At 54.2% G+C, this 22494-nt stretch overlaps 3 protein-coding genes across 3 annotated transcripts; 2 read left to right on the plus strand and 1 right to left on the minus strand.

Moving 5' to 3' along the window:
* Window positions 1–215: 215 nt before the first annotated feature.
* IFI35 (interferon induced protein 35) lies at window positions 216–3166 on the plus strand. Its single transcript, XM_066566992.1, has 9 exons — window positions 216–325; window positions 401–475; window positions 697–849; window positions 1155–1262; window positions 1559–1703; window positions 1915–2045; window positions 2188–2377; window positions 2648–2754; window positions 2865–3166. The coding sequence occupies exons 1-9, from the start codon at window positions 311–313 to the stop codon at window positions 3057–3059; spliced, it is 1119 nt and encodes a 372-aa protein (XP_066423089.1). The 5' UTR covers window positions 216–310; the 3' UTR covers window positions 3060–3166.
* A 3162-nt stretch (window positions 3167–6328) lies between these two features.
* Window positions 6329–9806, plus strand: LOC136567398 (uncharacterized). Its single transcript, XM_066566997.1, has 3 exons — window positions 6329–8163; window positions 8505–8713; window positions 9169–9806. The coding sequence occupies exons 1-3, from the start codon at window positions 6343–6345 to the stop codon at window positions 9236–9238; spliced, it is 2100 nt and encodes a 699-aa protein (XP_066423094.1). The 5' UTR covers window positions 6329–6342; the 3' UTR covers window positions 9239–9806.
* Window positions 9807–10099: 293 nt separating this feature from the next.
* VAT1 (vesicle amine transport 1) lies at window positions 10100–18608 on the minus strand. The gene is made up of 6 exons (XM_066566819.1): window positions 18300–18608; window positions 17010–17217; window positions 16502–16672; window positions 16324–16413; window positions 15181–15422; window positions 10100–14197 (listed from the first exon to the last, which is right to left on the minus strand). Exons 1-6 carry the CDS (start codon window positions 18606–18608, stop codon window positions 14096–14098), a joined length of 1122 nt encoding a protein of 373 aa, XP_066422916.1. The 3' UTR covers window positions 10100–14095.
* Between the last annotated feature and the right edge of the window lie 3886 nt (window positions 18609–22494).

Genomic DNA, 22494 nt, shown 5'->3' on the forward strand with positions numbered 1-22494 from the left:
CAGAACAGTTTATTCCTATATTTAGCAGCTGGTCCGTTCCAGGCAGGCCAGGTGGGTGCTCGGAAGGCGAGTCAGGCGGGGCGGGGATGGAGGAAGAGGAGGAGATGATGAGGGACCGGGCGGGGCTGGGCGGGCCCGGCGTTCCGCCGCCCTCGGGCCGCGGCCGGGGCTGCGCTCGGAGGGGCCGGGGCGGGGCGAGTTCGCGAAAACGAAAGCGAAAGGCGAGAACGGACCCGGGGTTCCCGGTAGCACGGGCCGAGCAGGGAGAGCGGTCTCGGTGAACAGGGCAGGGCTCTCTGAGGAACCGGGCATGGATTCGGACCAGGTGAGGAAGAGCCGAGCCACGGGGAGAGGCGGGCGGGGATTGGCGCAGCGCGGCTGAGACCCCTCCTGTCTTTAGGACTCCTTCGTCCGGCTGCAGGACGAGAGCCTGCAGAGCCCCGAGCAGCTCCTGCACGAGATCGAGCTCTGCAAGGTGAGTCCGGATGCTCCCAGAGGGGTTGGGCGGCCGCGCCCCGACTGTGCGGGGTCCGCCCGCTCCGCCCTGGCCAGGAGGAGCTCGAGTCTTCTCTAGGACTCAGAGGCGGCAGAGAGGAGTAATCCCATGGAGGGGAGAGCCTGTTCTAGGGCACAGCTTGTGCCGGGGCTGGGTGGCTGCTGGGTCAGGGTCTTGCTGTCTGATGGTGCTTCTCGCAGGAGCTTTACAGTGCTCTGGAGAACGACTCTGCAAAGCTATACTCGGCCAAGGAAGCTGCAGAGCGAAGGACACAAGAGCTGAAGAAAGGAGAACTTCATAAAATTTTAGAGCAACAGCTGTCTTTAAATGGAGATGAAGAAAGAGCACACCAGGTCAGTGTTCAGTGGATGGCTTAGGTTTGGAAAGGTGGCAGGGGCTGCCTGATGCAGGTCACTGCTCTGAGATCACTTGCCTGGGATCTGGTGGAGGTTTCACGGGGAACACAAGGCCTGTGCTGAGAAGTGAGGCAGTGCTGCAGCAAGGGGAGGGCTGTCCTCAAAGGAGAGGAACCAGAGCTGCAGGCAGTGAAGAGCCAGAGAATGGGCTGGAGCTGTGTGCCCAGGAACAGTGCTGTGCTCAGAACAGAAATGGTGTTGCCTACTTCCCACTCTGTCCTAACTTCCTTCCTTCCTTCTAGGTTTTTGCAATAAGGGAGGAGAACACTAGACTGAAGATGGAGAAGCAAGTTCTGAAAAATAAACTGGAAGAATTGAAGAAGAGGGTCCTCTGGAATGATCCCGCAACGGTAACAGAGTGTGTGTGGGCACTTGGGTCTACTGGCAAGGGCACAAGCCTGGCTGGAGAAGCTGCAGGTGAATGCAGCTGGGCACTGTGTGATGACTGCAACAGCTCCTCTGCCAGGGCCAGGAGCTCTGGTCATGGCTTTGGGATTCCAGGCACAGCCAGACACTAGGAGAGACTCTGCTGAGGTTCTCCAGCAGTTTATTTGAGCCATGAGCTTATTTCTAGTCCATGGATTGGCAGGGACATGCCCTGTGCAGGGTCCAGTCTCCTCCACGTGCTGTCTCTACTTGTACCTAGATACTGTCTGCCCTGCCAGAAAAGAAAATGATCTTTAAGGGACTCCCAGCAAACAAGGAGGACATGAACAAGCTGATGCTCATCCCAGTGGTCCACTCTCCTCTGCCAGGGGGCTCAGCTCTCATCACCTTTGAGGAGGCAGAGGGTAAGTGTGAGAAGAGCACTGCTCTGGCCAGGTCTCCTCAATCATTTTGGGGCCTGCCCTGTGTCCCCTCCCTGTGCCAGAGTTTGGTGCTCCCCCTCTCCCTGCCTTGTGTGGGGCTGTGCTCCCTCCCCAGCATTTTGCTGTGCCGTGTCCTGTCCTGGAAAGTGCTGGGCAGTCACTCCACAGTGCTGGGGGCTCTCTCTGCCCACAGTGGCCCAGAGGATCATAGAGAAGAAGGAGCACATAGTGGAGCTGAGCTGTGGGCAGCTGGAGGAGCTCGACCAGTGCAGAGTGAAAGTGCAGGCAGTGCCCGTGGACATCCTGCTGCCATCTGCCCTGGAGGTAGGGCCTGTGGGTCCCCATGCCATGGGGGTGCCCTGGGCACGCTGCTTCCCCTGTCTGAGCCTGCCTCAACCAGGGCACTGCTCCCCTGAGCTCTGGGGCCAGTCCTGCCCTGGCACTGACTGGCTGGTGCCACCCACAGATCAGGCTGACTCAGAGCAGCAGGAGCATCCTTGTGTCTGACTTGCCCAGCCTGAACATCCCCAAGGAGGCACTGCTGGACAAGCTGGAGCTCTTCTTCAGCAAGACAAAGAATGGGGGCAGCGAGGTGGAGAGCAGAAAGTTCCTGGAGGACTCTCAGGAGGTGGTGCTGACCTTCACACGGGATGGAGGTGCGTGGGGTGTGCTGAGCCTGGGTGGCTGGCAAGGGTGGAGCAGCCCAACCTGCTCTGGGGGGAAATCTGAGAGCAGAGGAAGCTGTCTTTGAGGAACAGGGAAGATACAGTGAGCCCCAGGCTGTCCTGCCTCCCCCAAAACTGTGCTGGTGTGGGTGAGCTGAGCAATGAGCTGGGTGGGCAGTGTCAGCCTTGGTGCCTATGCCAGGGACAGAACTTCCCCTGGAGCTGACCTGGGCAGCTCATGGCTTTTCTCTCCCTATGCAGTGGCAGAGCCGCTAATTGAAAGAGGACATATCCAGGTGCCCATTGGGAAAGGGAAATACAAAATCAAAGTATCACCATGCATGAGTGGAGACATCTCTAACCTGCAGGTAAGGGCTGAAAGCAGCACCTCCCAGCCTGTGTGGAGGCAGCACAGCTGGGGAGGCTCCTGAAGCCCCTCTCCCCGCGCTGCTCTGCACTCACGCCCTGCTCTGCCCAGCTCCAGCCCTCCCGCTGCCCCAGGACCGTCCTGCTCCTGGGCATCCCCGATGTGCTGAGCGTGGAGTCCATGAGAGACGCCCTGGAGATCCACTTCCAGAAGGCCAGCCGCGGCGGCGGCGAGGTGGATGCGCTCGCCTACGTCCCCGCGGGGCGGACAGGGGTGGCCGTGTTCGTGGAGGACACTACGGGCTAGTCCTGGCCAGATACGGGCCAGTCCCGGCTCAGCCTGAAGCTGAGGAGCTCCGTGCGTCCGTTGACCCGCGCGCACGGGAGAAATTAAAAAGTGTCTGTTGGAAGCAACCACCGTGTCTGTTATATTGGGGCCGGGCGTTGCCTGCAAGGCCGGGGCGAGGCTGAACCCACTCCCGGCCGTGCTCTGAGGGGCCGGGGCGAGGCTGAGCCCTTCCCGGCCGTGCTCTGAGGGGTCGGGGCGAAGCTGAACCCACTCCCGTCCGTGCTCTGAGGGGCCGGGGGGAGGCTGAGCCGCTTCCCGGCCGTGCTCTGAGGGGCCGGGGCGAGGCTGAACCCACTCCCGGCCGTGCTCTGAGGGGTCGGGCCGCGCCCTCCCGCGGGCCCAGGCCGGAGCGGCCCCGCTTTCGCTTTCGTTTCCTCGCGGCGGCGGGGTTGCGGCGGTGGCCGGAGCGGTGGGAGCGGGCGGCGAGGCCCCGGTGAGGCGAGGCCCTGGCAACCGCCGCCGCGGGCATGGCGGGCCGCACGGTGCGGGTGCAGGGCTTCCCCGCCGAGCTGCCTCCCGACAGGGCGGCCGACAAGCTGACCATTCACTTCCTGCGCTCCCGCAACGGCGGCGGCGACATTGCCAACGTCCGGGTGCTGCCCGGCTCCCTGCCCTGCGCCCTCATCACCTTCGAGGCGCCGGAAGGTAACGCCCGCGGGACCCTCGGGGACCTGGCCTGCCCCACCATCCCCAGCTCCCCTCTTCCCTGCCCCACCATCCCCAGCCCCTCTGTGCCCTGCCCCACCATCCCCAGCTCCCCTCTTCCCTGTCCCATTATCCCCAGCCTCTCTGTTCCCTGTCCCACCATCCTCAGCCTCACTTGTCCCTGTCCTGCTGCCCCCTGTCCCACCATCCCCAATCCTGACATTGCCTTGCCCACCTTCCCCTGTCCCATCATTCTCTGTCTTACTGCCCAGTCCTGCTGTCCCCAGCCCCACCATCCCCTGTCCCAGTGTCCCCCACCCCACTGCTGTCCCTTGGCTGGGCTGACAGAGGTCTGGGTGGTTTTTCCCACCAGTGGCCCAGAGGATCCTGCAGGTGAAGAACCACGTGCTGGCAATTGGGAAGACACAATACCCGCTGGAGGTGACGCCCCACGCTTCAGAGCTGAGCCCCAATGAGGTACTGAGGGTTTGTAGTAGCCCCAGCTGCTCCCACACAGACTCTGTGCCTGGCAGACAGCTTGAGAAGGGAGACCTCACTCTCTCCTTTTGTCTTAATTACACTTAAATCCATCCTCATTCATATTCAAATGAAGATTTTTTTTTCCCTGTGCTAATAGCAGAGGGACAGGCAGGCAGGCTGTGCTCTCAGTCATCTGGCATTTGTGCCTGTCAAATGGAGGGTAGTCAGGCAGGAAGAGAACAGGCACTTTTCCCCAGTCCATCTGGTGCCACACAGGGGATCCTGTTAATGCTTCTGCCGTGTCATCAGCTGGATTCACAGTGTATTGTTCCTCTTTCCTTCTCAGGAAAGCTTAGCATACAGACCTGCTGGTGTCTAGGGAGCACTGGAGTGTTCTTGCCTCTTCCTGCAGTCTCAAGAGACCGTGGCAGTAGCCATGTCTCCTGTTTTCATGTCTGAGCCCCAAAAACAGGGGCAAGGGAATTAGCCTGGCCTTGCAGACCTTTTTGCAAGCCTTTTTTGCAAGGTGCCAAAACTGCCTGAAAATCTGGAGATGAAGCTCTGTAAAGGCAAGAGAGCAACTGCATTTCAGATGCAGAAACAATAGTGGATATCTTGGGTTTGGGCTTTTTGAAGAGCTCCCAGTGTGTAGAAATGTGGCCCTATCTCTGTGCAATTTCCCCCTCTGATCCCTTGTTTGCAGAAAGCTTGTGACAAGTGCACAAGGTCAAGGGGTTGCTTAGTCTGGGTCTTTTGATCCTGTCTGTGTCAGGGTCCATCTCTCTTGAAAGCAGGATGCTGAGGGAGAGAGGTGGAAGAGTGTGTCACAGTAATGCAGGGGCCACTTGCCTTCTGTGCCTTTGAAAGGGGTTGGTTTTGGTCCTTGCTCTCTCACTCCCTTGCTATCTACTTGCAGATCTTCATACACGTGAGCATGACAATTGACTATAGCAGGCTGCCCACGGGCAAAACCCTCCTGAAGGACTTGCACAAAGAGTACAGCAATATACACTTCAGCTTTGACTCCAAGCATATGCAGTGCATAGTCCAGGGCCCGTTCACTGAGCTGCAGACCTTCAGCAGAGACCTCCTGGGCAACCTGAACCTCAAGAACCAAGCCACCGGCCAGATCCTCCTGCCAGCTTCCAGGTGTGGGGCCAAAGAGATGGGAATGCCTGATCAGCAGCAAGTGCCTGACTCCACTGAGTCAGCACAAGAGGCAGCAAAGCTGCCAGATTGTGACCAGGTGCAGGAAATGGCAGCTAAAGTCCCTTCACCTCAGAGCCCAGTGGGTGAGGAAGCTGTGGAACTTTTGGGGAAGCTGGAGGACTTTTCCCTCGTCATGGACTCGGACATTTACTTGTACATGCAGAGGTTCTGTGCTGCTGAGTACCAGGGTGTGCTGCACCAACATCACGTGGATGTGGTGGATGCCAGTGGCGATGGCATTGCTGTGTTGTACCTCCAGCCATCTGGAGGAGTGTCTGGGGACAGAGATGCCTTGAGACAGGCCCAGCTGGCCCTGCAGCAGCTCTACCAGCAGCTGGAGGCGAGCCTGCGCAAGGAGAAGATTGCTAAGAAAGGGCTGGGAATGGACAGCCAGGCACTCAGGGCTCTGACACGTGAGCTGCAGGAGCTGTATCCCCAGCTGCTCTGCCATGAGGATGTGAAGCAGCTTTATCTTGTTGGAAACCTTGTTGATGTGTGCAAGGCCAAGCAGTTCCTCGATGATTCTGTCACCAGGAGAGGTGCTGCACACATGGTTGACACGCTGAGCAGCTCCCAGCCCTCTGGCACCACAGAGGCTGCACCACTCCTGGGCAAACCTCCTGTGCATCCTTCAGCCACAAGACTTAGCCCAAGCAAGCAGGAGCAGAAAGGTGAGTTCAAGCTAGCTGCCAACTTCAGCACCCCGAAAGCTGACAGGTCTCAGGCTGGCCAGGACCTCTTGGTGAATCAGGACTCTCCACCAGTAGGACATGTGCAGCTTTCTGGGAAACATTCATCAGAGACACATGCTCCTGGTCAGAGTGACCCAAGGGCACTGAGCCAGCAGTATCAGCCTTCCACCCCTATGACAGATGAAGTTGTGGGGTCAGCACGGCCTTCCACCCCTATGACAGATAAAGTTGTGGGGTCAGCACGGCCTTCCACCCCTATGACAGATAAAGTTGTGGGGTCAGCACGGCCTTCCACCCCTATGACAGATAAAGTTGTGGGGTCAGCACGGCCTTCCACCCCTATGACAGATAAAGTTGTGGGGTCAGCAGCAGAGCCTCAGCAGAATGACCCCACAGAAGGGGGCCATGTGGAAGGAGGTGCCAGACTCACAGGAGAAAAGGTGCTGGTGCCTGTTGCAGGCAAAGAAAGCAGCACTTGTCAGCATCCTGAGGACTCCAAAGGCTCAGGTCCCTTTGGGTACCACTCCCTTGCTGGCATCTACAGCAACTGTGATGTGACATGGACCTCTTTTGCTTCAGGCTGCAAACCCTCTCCATCCAGCCCTGTGCTGAGACGGTCCAACAGCTTCTCCCTGTCGAGGTCAAAGGAAAGCAGCAACTCTGGAGACATCAGCAGGGTGAGTGAGGAGATGAGCCTGGACACTCTGCAGTGGTTTTACCTGAAAGATGTCTGCCGTGCTGCTATTGATGAGCTGTGCAGGGCTGAAGGGGTGCACATCTCAGAGCGCCACGCTGGGGACTGCACGGTGCTGATGCTGCAGGCAGAAGACAGGAGAAAGCTGCTCCAGGCTAAATGGACGTTGGAAGATCTTGTGCAGAAGTGCCCTGACTTGGTGTGTCAGAGTGTGAGCTACTCAGAGCTTGCTGTCAGTGGTCCAGATGACAGTGACCTGAATGAACTGTGCAGCCTCTTGCGAGGAAAATCCTTCCAGGTTGGACTCAGCAAAGATAAGTACAAGCTCTACCTTGCCTGCCCCAAGGAGATGCTGCCAGGAATGAATGAGGCCTTCCACATGTTTTCCTCCAGGAGGCTCTGTGCCACGAAGTCTTCATCCCTGTCTCCTAGACCAGAGAGTACAGGGAATTTGAGTCTCATCCAGCCAAGCAGAAGCCAGGACCCAGTGCTGGATGTAGCCTTTCCTGGCAGCCTGAATTCCCCACATCACCTGAACACCATCGATAAAATGGACTCTCCAAGTGTGCTCAGGGCTTCCTGGGTGCCAGAGGCTGAGGAAAAGGGGTCCCCCAGTCCTTGGAGGTACCAGCAGGCTTGGGGGAAGGAGGAGGCCAGGGGCTATGTTGACTCTTGGGCTGGGAGACGAGGAAGCAGCCTTCTGAACCTTGGGACAGTGAATAAGCCAAGCCCTCCTGGCCTGAGGGAGTTCCAGGAACAGCGGAAGACAAAACTGACCCTGGGGGAGCCTGACAGCCCCCGGCTAAAACAAGTCTTGCCAGACAGATTCCAGTTTGCAAGAGACAAGAGCAGAGGAGGCCACAATGAAGCAATGGGACAGCAGCACTGTCCAGTCCCTGCAGCTGATGAAACTCCTCACTCTCTGCCCACCTGGCTACCCAGGGCTGTGGCTGCTGAGCCACCACCAGCTGTGGCCCAACAGGCACCTGCAGCAGAGCCCACAGATCAGGGAAGGGCCCAGCTCCCAGGGGGCAGGAGCAATGAGCAGGAGGAGCCTGAGCTCCCATCACAGCAGCAAAGAGACCCCAGCCTTGGACAGGAAAGCAGCAGCATCCCTCTGGAGCAGGGTGATGCTTGCCAGGGCTGCTGTGGTCACGCCTTGTGCAGTACATGTTTTGCAGCAGACAGTATGCAGCCAGCTTGCTGTGACTCCTCCTCAGATATCCCAAGCTGCAATATCCTGGGGACACTGAAGATCTCCTCCCTGTCTCAGAGCCTGCCTGGATTCTATCCGCACCCAACATTGCAGCTTACTTACAACATCCCTGATGGAGTGCAGGGGGTAGGTACCACCACAGAGCTTCCCCATCCCACTGCAGCCCACAGAGAGGGGGCTGTCAGGGCGGTTGGGAGGGGAAAAGAGCAGCCACAGCTCCTTGCCCCACAGGCAAAGCAGCAGAGGTGTTAACCTATGAAAAGCAAAAAAGCTCCACAGCAGGTTTTGGAGCAACTTGCTGCTTTTCAAAAGCACGTGTGACCTCTGGTTTTAGTTGACAGTGACTGTCAATCAGCCCATGAGGGTTATGGTCATGAGTGTAGTTTTCAAGCTAGACAAACCTTAGAAATCCCCTTAGAGGCCAAGCACTGCAGCCATTGTTTAAAATGTCTTATTCCTGTTCTAAGGCTGGGGACCCTCGCCCAGGACACCCTTACAAAGGGGGGAATTTTTGTGCCTTCCTGCCTGAAAACACAGAAGGGGTGAAGATAGCAAAGCTGCTGAAGAGAGCATTTGAATGTGAGCTGACATTCCAGATCAAGTCCTGCAATGGAGAGGAAAGAGTCACATGGGGCCCTATCCCCCACAAAACCTCCTGGGATGGAGGCAAAGCCAGGTATGGAGCTCATCCCAAGCTTCTGGGTATGGTTGTGGGTTTTTTAGCAATGGGAGGAGGAGAACCAGGGGCTCCAGCTCAACAAATCCTGGTAGGGATGGCTCTTCCACCCTTCCACAGTGGCAGAGTTGGTGCTTCCCTTTGCTTCAGCTTGCAGGGCAGCTGTGGCATGGCAGACCAGCCCTGGCCCTCTCCAGCTGGAGCAAAAGCCCTTGCCCATCCCACATCCATAAGTGGTGTGGAAACCTGTAATTCCCCATGGACAAGAACTGTGGGCTCTGTTCACTTAGAGCCTTTCCCATGCCTGTGCTGGGTACAAGCTGTGCCTGCAGGACATCCCAGGGCCAGGACTTCCCCTCTCAGCCCCTCTGAAAGGGTGGGACAAAAATAAAGGGCTGCTTCCCACTGTGGTTTTGGCACAGCAGGATTTACAGTGCTTCCTCTCTGCCCCACAGGAATGGCTACCCAGATGCCCAGTACCTCCACGAGGTTGGCACAGTCCTCAATATACTGGGCCTTGTGTGATTCTCCCACAGCCACAGCCTGTGGCTTCCTTTCACCTTCTTTTCCTGCTGAGAACACTGCAGCTTAACAGAGACAGCTCAGGAAGAAGCAGGTGTTTGTTGGAAGAGTTCCTGCTTTCCCCACATGTAGCCAGAACTCTGCCCTTTAGCAAAGAGCAGCCCCTCTGTCCCTGCCCCACGCAGCCTCAGCATGGATCGGTGCTTCCCAGAAAATCCAGCTCCTCTTGGATGCATGTCCTGAAATCACAGAGCTGATTGCAGCCTGAGCCCTGTTTGGCTTCCAGCAGCTGACACAAACCTGGGCAGGAGTCTGCACCTTGTCCAGCCCCAGCTTCTGGAAGTCTCTTCCAGCTCCTGCCACTACAGAGGCTCCAGCTCAGCTGCTGCCAGAGCTGGGGTTGGAGATGAGCTGTCCTTAGTGGCAGCTCTCAGCCCCCAGCCCCTGCTCTGAGGCCAGCAGGTGACCTGGGGCTCTCTTGGGGAGAACATTAACAGCTTTCAGCACCCACAGCAGCTGCCTCCTCCCAGGGACAGTCTCCATGCTGACAAATAAACAGGATTTATTCTCATGTTTGGTGGTGGCTGTTCATGCCTTGTCTTACCCTCAGCCCAGGCGCCCACTTCAGTCCCACCTGGCTACTGACACACCCAGACACGAAGTGCAGAGCCCAGCTAAAAGCTTCACAAACAAAAATCACCATGGCTGCCCTCAGGATGAGTGTCAGGAACAATATTCAAGCCAGCAATTAACAGTGGGCCCTGAGAGCAGAGGCATCTCCTCCTGCTGGGAGGATTACACTTTGTCACCTGAATCTGCTGTGGGCAGAGGGTTCACGACAATGGAAACCTGAGCAGCACTGTGGAAGGTTTTGTTATGCTTTTAATTAACATTTGAAACACATAAGGCATATGGTAACGTTTGACAGAGGAGCAGTACACATTGTAGTCATGTAAACAGCAGTGGCACAGTTGTCTTCTGTCCAACTTGGTTACACAAAAAAGCGAAATATATTTTTTAAACAAAAGATTTGCTATGTGTCTGTAGGATGAGCAGCACTCGTATCACAAATCTGCAAATCAACACAATTCAGACAGTACAGACCAGACCATATGCTGCAAGAGGCTCACTCAGAGTCTAACACATTTCACATCATGCTCATGTACTACTTGCCAAAAACACTTTGCCATCACGAGGGCTCAGCACAGCAGAGGCTTCAGGCAACTTGAGTGGTTTCACACCTATGATAGCAGCTGTCAGCAGGCCAGGAGCCTGCAGCAGCTGAAGCCTCACACACACAGTGCTTCTTACTTCTCCCTGGTTAATCCATTCTAGTTTAATACAGGTGTCTGAAACAAAACCTAGAGCTGAACTCCTTCCCAGAGCACTGGGCAGGGGCCACCTCTGCTCCCTTCCCCTCCCGCAGTCAGCTTGCAACACAAGTGAGCTTCAGAGAGTCAGAAATGTGGCAAGTGCTGCCTGGTGATAGCAAAGGAGTTGCTTTTTGTCCAAGACCAGCAGCACCAGGCTGGGAGGTCACTACAGCAAGGACAGGAGAGGCACTGGCACCTGCAGCAGGCAGGGCTGGGGGTGCCTCCTCCACTCACCAACTCTTTGCACTTCCACCCAGACTTCTCATGGCACAACCTTTGAGTCAAGACAATCAGTAAAATAAACATTAAATTGCACTTCTGGAATGGCACACATGATTAAGTACAGGAATCTCCCAGTTCCTCAGTAGCACAACTTTGCCCTAAACAAGCAACATTGAATGGAATGATTTTTATCCTAGGGTTTCATTTTGGTTTTTTTGCTTTGGTCCTTAGTACACAAACTGGCTGGTTGACTGGATTAAGACACTTGAAGTTGTTTTACACAGGTTCTATACTTACTGGCCCATAAAAAAGAAAAGTAAAAAACCAAAACACAACCAACCACACCCACCTGGAGCAGAACTTTGAGCAGGGGCAGAGGATTGCAAGGTTACATTTAATCTTGGTCTTCCTGTAGGAAAACACTGTTGCTACCAAGAGACACAAAATAGTCAGTGCTGACCTCGAGCAGGCAGTAACTGCTCTTGGCATTCCTGCCTCGATAAGAGCTTCTGGAATCTCTGCTTAGAAAGACATGTGAGCCCAAAAAGAGCCAGGAGCTAGGATTGTTTCTAAAGAGCCAAGGCTGGAGCAGCTGATAAAGCCTCACCCTGGAGCCAAACAGCTCTGCCCTGGGAAAGACAAGGGCTTTACAACAGGTCTTAGGGACTGGGGGGTACAGAAGCACCAGGTCAGCCCCAGAAAGGCTGGAACACCTGGGGAGAGAACAGCTAACTCATGGAAAGTCCAACAACATCACCAGAGTTCACAAAACAGAGCTAATAAAAGTCAAAACAGTGTTTTGGCAATACTTTGAAAGGCCAGAATGGAAAAGGCCCCAGTGACTTCTTAGTCATGTAGCAGAAGGCACTGAGATGCTGTTTGCTGTGGCACACAGGAGGCAGCAGGGCAGAGGGGTCTGGTGGCAGCTGTGAGAGCCCTGCCGCACTGCCTGACCCAAGGCCATCCATGTAAGGCACTGAGCACGGGACTGGCTCAGGATAAAGCAGGGAGAGAGAGGATGTTGCTATGAACACACCACAACAGCTTTCCCTTTTACAATCTGAAGATGTGCAGGGTTGTGTGCCTTTTGAGCATGCTGCCCTGGCATCAAGGTGAAGTCCAGTTTCTCAGAGGAACAGGTCCAGACTTTCCTTTTCAGCAATTTAGCCAGTCCTTCTGTTTTCACACCTGGTAAAGCAGCATTAGACACTGTTGGATTCAATCTAAATCAGCACAATGGGGCAGGTTGAAAGAAGCAGCAAGATTTTGGATTCAGAAAGGTTAAAAGTTGTGCTTGAGAGTTCCATCAGCCTGTGTTTATGAAGTTCAAGAGATGAACTGACAAGGATCTGTGAGAGGACTCCAGCACTCCTCTGAGGTTGTAGGGAACAGGATTGTTGCAATATTTAAAGTTAGCCAGGGGAAATCCCCTGGAAGCTGTGCCAGTGCATTTCTAAAGAACTCTGGACTGAGCCCAAGCACCTGAACCCCAAGCTGCACTGGCAGAGTCCCACTGAGCAGGCTGAGGGAGAATTCAGAGAGCAGCTCCAGCCCTGTGTGACATGGGCTCTCCTGGGTGGTGCTGGGGCTCCGTGCCCAGCCCTGTGCCCAGTGGGTACCTGCCCTCCTTGGGCCCTGGGCCCTCCCCTGTGGGCTAATTAAGCAGGATTCTAATCTCAAGGTTTTGCTTCTGAAGCACAAGTTCTTCCATGATGGGCAGCTCTTAGTGCCCTTAGGTTTACCATTTCAAATCCAAAATGAAGCCCAAAAGCCCACAACACCTACAACCCATGCCAAGTAAGCACTGACAGCACCAGAGTGGCCCAGAGCTGCAAGCAGGGTCCAGGACAGCATCACCCAGGGCTCAAGGTGCTCACAGAGCTGGGCTTGGGTCTCTACACAGCTCTGTTTCCAAATACACACAAGGGAAGAAAAGTAGAAGAGGAAACAGTTCTGGTATAGGGAGGAGCATCCCAGGCAGCTCCTAAACCCTCAGTGCCAGAGCCCCAGGACAGATTCAGGGGGAGAAGAGCCAAGCCCTGCTGCAGCAAATGAGCTGGGAGACAATGGAAAACTGCTCAGAATGTGAAGGTAAAGAGGCACCACATTGACACACAGCTGGGCTGGTTGTCATCTACTGCTACCCTGGCAACAGCTTTAGCAACCAGTGTGCCACAGGGAGAGCCAGCCCAGGCTGCTGGGCAGCCAGCCCACAGGAGGGGCTCCTGAAAGGTCCTTCCCAACTGCAACACCTCCTCAGTGCACAGGGCACTGCACAAAGCATTAATAGGGGATTATTTTGTTTCCATCTCACTCAAGTCCAATTCAATACTGCAGCCCTTGGAAATACAAAGACAAGGGTGAAGCCCTAACAACACCAACTTGGAGGCCAACATAATAAAGCACAGAGCCAACATCAATTGTTCCAGTTGTTTGAGACACAGTTGAATCCTTATGGTCTCTAAGAATCAGACACTGCTCAGATCTCTCTATACAATTTGGAAATAGAAAATGGACAGGATCAGGTTATCTAATTGAAACTTTTCTTCTGTAGTCAGACATAGCCCAGCCCAGCCTGTCAGGGTATTTACAGACTGCACAGAGAAGTGACTGCAAAGGGAGTGTGATCTGCAATAGGCTCCAAATTGCCAGGATGGTCAAGGCAAAAACAGCATGAGCTGTTAATATCTGGCTGTGTTAGTGGCCTACAAAAAGCAGAGGGAATAAAGCCAGGTTAGTGTGAACAGAAGAGAAACCCCTGCTTGAATTTAACTAGGCCAGCTGTGGTTTTCCTTTGGCTGTGGAGGAAACATCCTACATTTGGCCAGTCCTCTGCTGAACAGACTTCCCAAAGCTGTCAGTGCAAATGCTGCAGCAGGGCTCAGTTTCTGCAGAGACACTTGGCAGTTGTTACAGTACATTGTGCCTTGACTTTACAGTGACAGGCTGTGCAGTTGTTAGTCACCAACTGCTTGGAAGCTTCAGCCTCACTGCCAGAGAAAAAGGAGGTTAGTCTGGAAATTCAGTGGAGAAACAAGTGGTTGGAAAGCAGTATGAAATAAAGAGGCTTCAAAAGAGAGAGCAGGAGGCATATCTGGCAAAGGGTCAGTCACAACAAGAGCATGCAAACCTCATCTGAATGATAACCATGATGTTCTTGTACTGGTGAAAGATGGGAGATACTGATCTGTCCATTTCCAGGTCCCAAAGAGATCAGGGAGTTGAGTTAAACCATGAATTCATAATCTTCATTCATCTCTTCTGCTTAGTTCTCTGCTTTTTTAGGTTCTTCCTTGGGTGCTTCAGGAACCAGGATGACTTTTCCAACATTCTTCTTTTCTTGCATTTGCTTCATAGCCTCTGCCACCTGGAGGCAAAAGGAGCCTGGTAAGACCCCACCCACTGCGGAGAGCATCCATGCCCCTCCTGGGCCCCTCAGCACCCCCAGAGCAGTCTGAGGCACAGCTTTCCTGGAGTTCAAGCATCTCCCAAGCATTCAGGTGCCTCTGCACAGGTGTGTTTTGGACAGACCTGGGCAACTACCCCAGCAGGTCTATAGGAAACTATCAAGAATTCACAGAGCCCAACCTAAACACACACACACAAGGAGGCTCTGCTCACACAAATGTGGAAGTGCAGTGTGTGTGTCACTCTCCAAAGGGAGGAATCCAGCAACTGCTAGGAGGACAAAGCCTCCACCAGCTGCACAAAACAATATATGCACAGAATTGTATCATTTTTATAATTATTTTTAAGCACCTGGGCCAGGCCTGGAATCAAACCTTTCCTTAAGCTTTTGCATCAGACCAGTTTTCAGGTGTGAACACTGACTATCATCACTAATTTCTTGGCTCCCCTGTAGCAGGTCCTGCCCCAGCATTCCCAAGGGAAGAGCCTGACTCTGCCTGGACCCATCAATGCACTAACCCTGAGCAGGGCAGAGCTGCTGGAAAACCTGCTGCTGCCTTCTAATACCCTCATTCTGCTTCACTGCCTGGGCTCTTCTGCACTCTTGGAAGGGCAGCAACAACCTCCCCATCTGTCTGCTTAATTACAGGCTACAGAGCACTCAGGGCATGCTGCAGTCTGAGGTACAACCCAGCCCCCTCCTGCTGCCCATGGAGCTCAGCTGAGCACCTGCCCTGCTCCCCAGGGACCCTGTCTGGCATTGCCCAGCCCTGTGCACGGCAGCAGAACAGCCCAGCCACTTTACTCAGCCTTAATATTTTAAAAGGAATAAAACTCAGACTCAGAATGTCTGAGAACAGATGGCTATTAGACATTTTCAACAGTTCAGGCCCCATGGACAAGGTGCTCACTCTGTACCACTGGATATCAGCTCAGACTCACCTGATCAAAGGGCCACACAGAGTCTATTTTGGGCTTGATTTTGCCTTGGCTGTACAGGTTAACCAGCTTGGCTACAACACTTCTGAGAAGCTCAACTTCTTCATCCAAATATCCAAGATGGTAGCCACACACAGCCTTGTTCTGGTGCAGGAGCTGCAAGGCAGTGATGCTGAACTGGTTCCACCAGGTTTTAGCCATAGCCATGAGGTTCTTCTTCTGCCCAGTGAGCAGGTTTGCTACACCTGAAAAGAAGGCAAGCCACAGGTGAGCTGGAACACAGCACAGGAGGCAATGGGCACCCCATGGAACAGCTCAGACCAGGCACAGTGAGGGACAGAGCTGAGAAATGACCACAGCAGAACCTGCCTGGTTGATCTTCAATATAAACAGGCACCTGCCTCAGCCTCAAGATCAGCAGAATTTGGATTATCAGCACTCATGTGGCAAAAACACACATGAGAAATGCAGAAATGCAGAACAGCTACTCTCTTTGGCCCTCCTAAGGCAGCAGCAGTGCAGCTAGGAGGGCTGGCAGAGGTAAGAAAGGGTTACAAGTGCCACCCAGCCAGGCTGGCAGGACAGTTTTCCCCTTCTCCTCCAGCCCTGCTTCTCCAGGGGAATCACAAGCTGCAGTGGCTGGGACAACCAAAGCAGCACACTGCTGCAAGTGTCTGGAATCCCACTGGGGGTTGTGTGAGGGCTTTGTCTGTGGGACAAAATCACAGTGTTCCAGGGCTGGGGAATGGAGAGATAAGTATTCAGTAGCCTCAAACCTCATCTCCCACACATCCTCTAAAAGAAAAGCAAGGCTGTGCATTAACTCAGCCTAGACAAAGCAGCTATGCCAGTATCCCTCCCTGAGGACATTCCAGCTTCCCCTGCAGGCACCAGCTTTTACTCCAAGGGAGATTTCACCATGGGAGGGAGGGAAGAGCCTTGCAGGCTGTGAACACAGCTCTGGGGACAAGGCACAAATCTCACTCCCCCTCGATGCCACCAAGCCAAAGCATCCCGAAGACCTTAATGAAACACAAGAACTGCAACACAGTGAGGAACAGTGTCCCTGACAGCCATGCACCATTGCTGTGTGGATCCAATCCACCCTCACACAGTCCCTGGGCACTTTGCCCACCCCACACTCACCATAAGTGATGACTTTGCCCATCGGCTTCAAGAGGTTAAAAGCTTTGGACGTATCAGATCCTCCCAGAGGGTCCAGGACAATGTCAACACCTAGAGAGAGAATTGGAAGTAAATAAAAGCTTCTTTGCAATTTAAAAGAAATGCAAGAGAGCTGCACAAGTCCTCCACCACATCTCACCTTTGGGAGAGATTTTCCGGACCTCCTCTGCGTAATCCATGGTTCTGTAGTCAATGGGGTGAGCAACTCCACTCTCCTTGAGGTACTCGTGCTTGGAGGCAGATGCTGTGCCAAAAATGGTGACATTTTCTACAGTCTTGCACAGCTGGATGGCAGCAATTCCCACACCACCTGAAAATCAGCAGTAAGAAAGATTTAGAAGCAAACGGCCCCAGCAGTCAGAAAAACCCTCATGCAAAAACTTACTCAGTAAATTATCCCTGCCTGTATCAATCACACAGCACAGCAGCCTGGGGAATAGAGGTTCTGCCTGGTGAGGTTGGAGCCTGGGACACTGAGAGACTGACCCCAGCTGCTGGGAAATGGGGTCAGCACAAAGCCTGCATCTCTGCCAGGTGACATTTTGTCAGTCCAGCCCCATTCCGATCATTTCCTCACCCATGTCATTTATTCAGAAGCTGCACGGTGAAACCAAGAGCCTCAGCACGGTCTGGCAAGAACTATTTACCTGCAGCCATGTGGATGAGGACACTCTGGTTGGGTCTCAGGTTGCCAAAGTCAAACAGAATCATGTAGGCAGTGATGTAGTTAACAAGAAGAGCAGCAGCTTCCTCGAAGCTCATCCCCTCAGGCATCGGGAAGGTGTGACTGGCCGGCACATTCACCACTTCTTGCCAGAGCCCTGACCTGGCCAGGACCATTACCTTGTCACCAACCTAAAATCAGAGGACAACGTGGTCTGAAACAAGCCCCCAAGGTTAGCAGAAGCCATCAGATCCTTGCCCTTGGTATGTCAGAGCTTCTGCATCCACACAGTTCTCTGTGCAGAGGTCTGCAGGGACTGCAGCACCGCTGGACTCAGGCAGGAGAGCTCAGCTGGTTTAACTCCCTCCTCACTGGGAGGCTGCAGCACAGAACCTCTCACCACAGACCTGGGCACACACCAGGAACCCCAGAGACCACAGGCACCCCAGGCTCTGGCTTTGTAGTGCTACCCAAACCCAAATTGTGGTTGCCCAAACCAACCACTGGATTCATGGCAGAGCCCCAACAACACAAGAGGGATGAGGACCATGTACCGCCCTCCTTGCCCAAGCTGGGAACAGAAGTCTAAACACCAAAAAATATTATTGCTGCTCCTTGCCATCACCCTGCCAAGAGGCAGAACCCTTTGGGAAACGTTTAATAGCATCAATCATGGAAAATGCACCTCCAAACGTGGAAAACCTCCCGAATCTAAGCCACACGGCCTCCCCAGCTCCTCCCCGCCCGTTCTCCCTGGAGACCACAGGCAACCCAGGCTATGGCTTTGTATTGGCACCCAAACCCAAATTATGGTTGCCCAAACCAACCACTGGATCCACGGTAGATCCCCCACAACACAAGAGGGAGGAGGATCATGTCCTGCCCTCCTTGCCCAAGCTTAACACCAAAAAATATTATTGCTGCTCCTTGCCATCATCCTGCCAAGAGGCAGGACCCTTTGGGAAACGTTTAGTAGCATCAATCATGAAAAATGCACCTCTAAACTTAGGAAAACCTCCCGAATCTAAGCCACACAGCCTCCCCAGCTCCTCCCCGCCCGTTCTCCCGGAGCGACAGGACCGGCCCGGGGATGCCGGCCCGCCCTGCCCCTTTGTCCCTGGCCTTTGTCCGCCGCCGAATCTCCGGCGGGTGGGATCGCTGCGGTCCCTGCCGGGGGCTCAGCGCTGCCGGGGCCCACCGGGACTCCCGGGGCGGTTCGGGGCCAGCGGGCCGGGCTCGGCACCTCGGGGCCAGGGGGCCGGGCCGCCCTCACCTGTCGGTCGCGGACGCCGTCGCCGAGGGCGCGGACGGTGCCGGCGCACTCCATGCCGGGGCAGACGGGCGGCGGCGGCAGGCGGTCGTACAGGCCCTGCCGCGCCATCAGGTCGGCGAAGTTGAGCCCGCAGGCGCGGACGGTGACCGAGACCTCCCCGGGCCGCGGCTCCGCGCCGCGCCGCGCCTGCACCTTCACCTTGTCGTAGCCGCCGAACCCGGTCAGCACCAGCGCCCGGTGCTCCGCCGGCGGCTCGGGAGCGGGGGCCGGCTCGGGGGCGGCGGGGGCCGGGGCCGGCTCGGCGGACATGGCGGTGCGGAGCGGCGAGAGCGGCTGCGGGCGCGGCGGCGGCGGCGGCGGCGGCGGGCGGGGAAGGGCCGGGGCGCGGCCGGGGGCGGAGCGGCTCGGGCGGGGCAGCGGCGGCGGCGGCGGGCGGGGCGGTGAGCCCGGGCAGCCCCCGGGCCAGCTCCCCCTGCCCTACCAGCGTCTTCTCCTGTTCTCCTCCACACCGCCTTTTTTGTCTTTATATTCCTTTTTATTTATCTTTATTTATTTATTTATTTATTTATTTACTAAATGATTCCTTTCGAGCAAACACGCCCCCCCTTCCTGGGGACATGGTTGAAATGGCAGCAGTTTTGCTGCTGGAGCATCATTTCATCATTTCCCTGAGTTACTTTTACAATTCATAGTGCGGAAATCCCGACGCTTGCGGGCAGCTCAGCGGCTCTGCGGCAGGGAGGAGGCTCGGGCTACGCAGAGGTCGGAGGGAGGAACTGAATTCTAATCCTGCAGCTAAAGACAAATAAATCAGGCAGCGTGTGCAGACAGATCGCTGGATCCAGCCTCTCTTTCTGCCAGCAGACATCAGCCTCCTCCATGAGCTCTCTGCTCGGGTCCCTGTCCGGCTCTCAGATATCACAGATATCACAGATATCAAAGATATCACATTCCCAGATATCACTCTGGGAATGTGTGAACACTCCCATTTCCATCGGGAATGCCGGTCCGGTGCCATTTTGTGCGTGCGGAGCACAACAGAATCCACACCCCGCTTATCTGATCTTGATGAGCCCATCCCAAACCACCCGCGGCCACCGCAGGGTGACTGCTCAAGCGAGCGAATCAGAGAGCCCCCGAAACAGAAAAACATCCATGCCCAAAAAAGAAAACACAAACCACCCAGAGGATAATCGGTGTGCTGGGAAATTCCTGTGTCATTCCCAAGCCAAGCAAAACCCTGCACGGGGCACTGCCAGCACTGTGACAGCTCTGGCTGGCCCATGGATCAGCAAACCCTGGTGTGAAAAATGTGTATTTTATGATTGGCTTTTCGCAAATATCAAAATGAATATTATATGTGTTGTGTTAGAAAGTTATGCTGTATTAATTCTCCTAGGTAGTGTGGTAAATATAGTTTTAGGTTATAACATAATGTTAAAATAGGAACTATGCTATGGAAGATACTTTTTTTTAAAGAGAGGACTCGCAGCGAGATAGCAGCCACAGGGACACCTGAATCTTTCAGACAAAGAGAATTTATTGCTCCATTATCAAAAGAAATTAACTTCTTCCTGCCTCGTTCAGCCCTGAAGAGGAAGAAGCTGACACTGCCCAGACAGAATCCTGTGTTTGAATGGAATTTATGCATCATGGATGAGGTGTATGAATATGCAACAGGCTGTTGCTTTTAAGGGTTAATCCTCTGGTAACGTGGGTCCTTTTTCGGGCTTATTTTGCCCAGAAAAGGTACCCAGACTGTCTGTAACTCTTTGTTTCTATTGTCTTGTATTGACCTAATCCCAATTGTCCAAATTTTTATTACTCTAATTATATTACTATTTTTACAACCATTTTATTACTACTACTAATAAATTAGATTTTAAAGAATAAATTATTATATTTAATAATTTGTTATATTTAAATAGAAAAATATTATATTATATTATATTATATTATATTATATTATATTATATTATATTATATTATATTATATTATATTTATAATTAATAATAATAGTAATAAACGAAATTTTAAAATTCTAAAACCAAGTGATTGGCATTTTTCACACTGGCATCTCCAGGGCCTTTGCTGGCTGCAGGAGGCCCAGTGTGAGCTGCTGAACTGGGCTGCAGGAGCTCTGCATGGCTGTGCCCTGCAGGATGCTCCAGGCTGGGCTGCCCTGACCCTGGCAGTGCCTGGGACTGCTCAGGAAGAGGAGCACAAAGACAGGAAAGGAGGCAGTGGGACAGAGCCTGGGGAGGACAGGCTCCTCGTGGTGTGTGGCAGATTTATGGGCGTTGGGGTGGCTGCCGTGGGGACAAGGAGGAAATCATGTCCAGTACAGCTTCACCCTTTGTTTGCTGTTGGTCAGCTCTGGGAAATACAGATGTGCCTTCCTGATGTGTGGGCGAGTCCCACAGCCCAGATTAGAAAGAAGCAGTCAAAACAACCCTCTGTCTTCTGCTGCTCTTCCTAGGAGCTTTCCCAGCCCTCCTTCTTTCAGTGATTTGTATTCACAGCTGTCAGGGCTCTTGTGGTGGGTTAAACCAAAGGTGGATGCTGGCCCAAAGGGAGCCTCTATCCACCTCAGAGCTCAGGGAAGATCCCCAGAGACTGAGTGGTTACTGAAGGCAGTGGATTTGGGAAGTCAGATTCCTCTTCTGTGAGACTGCTCCATCTGTGTGAAGCTCTGGAGCAGATTGGACAGGACAGGGACATTTCTGCACATGGCAGGTCCGGACTCTCTTTCTGCCTTGGTCTCTTTGGTGTTTCTGAGTCAATTTTTCCTTATCAGCTCAGTCAGGAACATTGTCTCTGTAAATCCTCACCAACGGTTGTTTTCTCCCTGTGTTGGAGCCGCAGGGTTAAGGTCAGTCCTGGCTCTGGAGCTGTGTGAGTGAGGCTGTTTTGGGGAGCAGGCAGGGAGCTGCTGGTGTGCAGGGCATGGGCTGGGCATGTGCAGCTGGCACACCCTGAGCTGGGACCCCCAGCACATCAGGGGGGACATCAGCTGCTGGGAAATGGGGTCAGCATGAAGCTGCATCTCTGGGACATCAGCTGCTGGGAAATGGGGTCAGCATGAAGCTGCATCTCTGGGACATCAGCTGCTGGGAAATGGGGTCAGCATGAAGCTGCATCTCTGGGACATCAGCTGCTGGGAAATGGGGTCAGCATGAAGCTGCATCTCTGGGACATCAGCTGCTGGGAAATGGGGTCAGCATGAAGCTGCATCTCTGGGACATCAGCTGCTGGCACCCCAGCACATCAGAGCGCTGCCCGCAGGACACTGGGAGCATTAGCTAGACAAAATTATTTTTCCCAGTGGAATTGCTGCTCTAGCCCATTTTCCAGCAAGGTCTCCAAATGTGAGCTCTTGCTGCCATTCTGAATGGTGCTGACTTGTGATTTACAGCCAGAGGTGGGCACAGGCCCCTGAGGTAGCTGTTCTCCTTCTCCCTCTGCCAGACACTCAGCTTTCCAGCAGCTCTGCACCTCCCTGGAAGCTGCTGTCCTGATTTTTCCTGCTGTCCTGCTTTTTCCTGCTGTCCTGCTTTTTCCAGCCTCCTGCATCCCCCCCTGATCCCCTGAAAGGGGTTGAGGAGGATGTGCCACAGTAGGAGCAGTGCCAGCTCCCCTGCCTGGCCCTTTGTTCCTTGTCCTTTTATTCCTACCAAGGGCTCTAGCACTCCCTCTGCTCTGCTCTCAAGGACATTTGAACAATGACCAGGCAAAAGATAAAAAAGCCCAACTGGCAGCAGTTTCCTGGTCAGCAAGCAGCTGCCAGTGCCAGCTCCCAGGGCTGTCTCAGGACACAACCCCAGAGACTCAGGCCCACAAAATCCTCACCTTGCAGGGCAGGGCTCCCTGAGACCCCTCTGGGGGCCAGGGGCCAGCTGCTGGACATGGGGTGGCTCCACCCCACAGGTGAGGTGCTCAAATTTGGGGTTCCCCATTCCAGCTCTGGCCCTGACCTGGTGCCAGCATCCTCCTCTCCTGCTCTGCTGGTGCTGCCCACGCTCCTTTCATCCTGCCCAAGCTGCAGGCCAGGGCAAGGGCTGGGCTTGGGAAGCAGCTCTGGGGCTGCAGTCAGCCCCCATGGGGTGCTCAGACCCTTTCAGGGCTCTGCAGTTTGGTATCCTGGCTCTACAGCAAGTGTTGACCTCCATCCATCTGCCTGGATTTGTTGGGAAC

The sequence above is a fragment of the Molothrus aeneus genome, chromosome 28 (assembly GCF_037042795.1).
Source record: "Molothrus aeneus isolate 106 chromosome 28, BPBGC_Maene_1.0, whole genome shotgun sequence".
Lineage (NCBI taxonomy): Eukaryota > Metazoa > Chordata > Aves > Passeriformes > Icteridae > Molothrus > Molothrus aeneus.

Excerpts from the sequence above, each read along its gene's own strand:
- IFI35 (XM_066566992.1), top strand. Across the intron at positions 2,378-2,647 it reads GACCTTCACACGGGATGGAG|TGGCAGAGCCGCTAATTGAA; the intron begins GTGCGTGGGGTG and ends CTCCCTATGCAG. Across the intron at positions 2,755-2,864 it reads GAGACATCTCTAACCTGCAG|CTCCAGCCCTCCCGCTGCCC; the intron begins GTAAGGGCTGAA and ends TGCTCTGCCCAG.
- LOC136567398 (XM_066566997.1), top strand. The coding sequence starts at position 6,343 with ATGACAGATAAAGTTGTGGGGTCAGCACGGCCTTCCACCCCTATGACA. Across the intron at positions 8,164-8,504 it reads TCCCTGATGGAGTGCAGGGG|GCTGGGGACCCTCGCCCAGG; the intron begins GTAGGTACCACC and ends TCCTGTTCTAAG. Across the intron at positions 8,714-9,168 it reads TGGGATGGAGGCAAAGCCAG|GAATGGCTACCCAGATGCCC; the intron begins GTATGGAGCTCA and ends TCTGCCCCACAG.
- VAT1 (XM_066566819.1), bottom strand. The coding sequence starts at position 18,608 with ATGTCCGCCGAGCCGGCCCCGGCCCCCGCCGCCCCCGAGCCGGCCCCC. Across the intron at positions 15,423-16,323 it reads GGGCAAAGTCATCACTTATG|GTGTAGCAAACCTGCTCACT; the intron begins GTGAGTGTGGGG and ends CCTTCTTTTCAG. Across the intron at positions 14,198-15,180 it reads CTGTGTGGCCCTTTGATCAG|GTGGCAGAGGCTATGAAGCA; the intron begins GTGAGTCTGAGC and ends TTTTGCCTCCAG.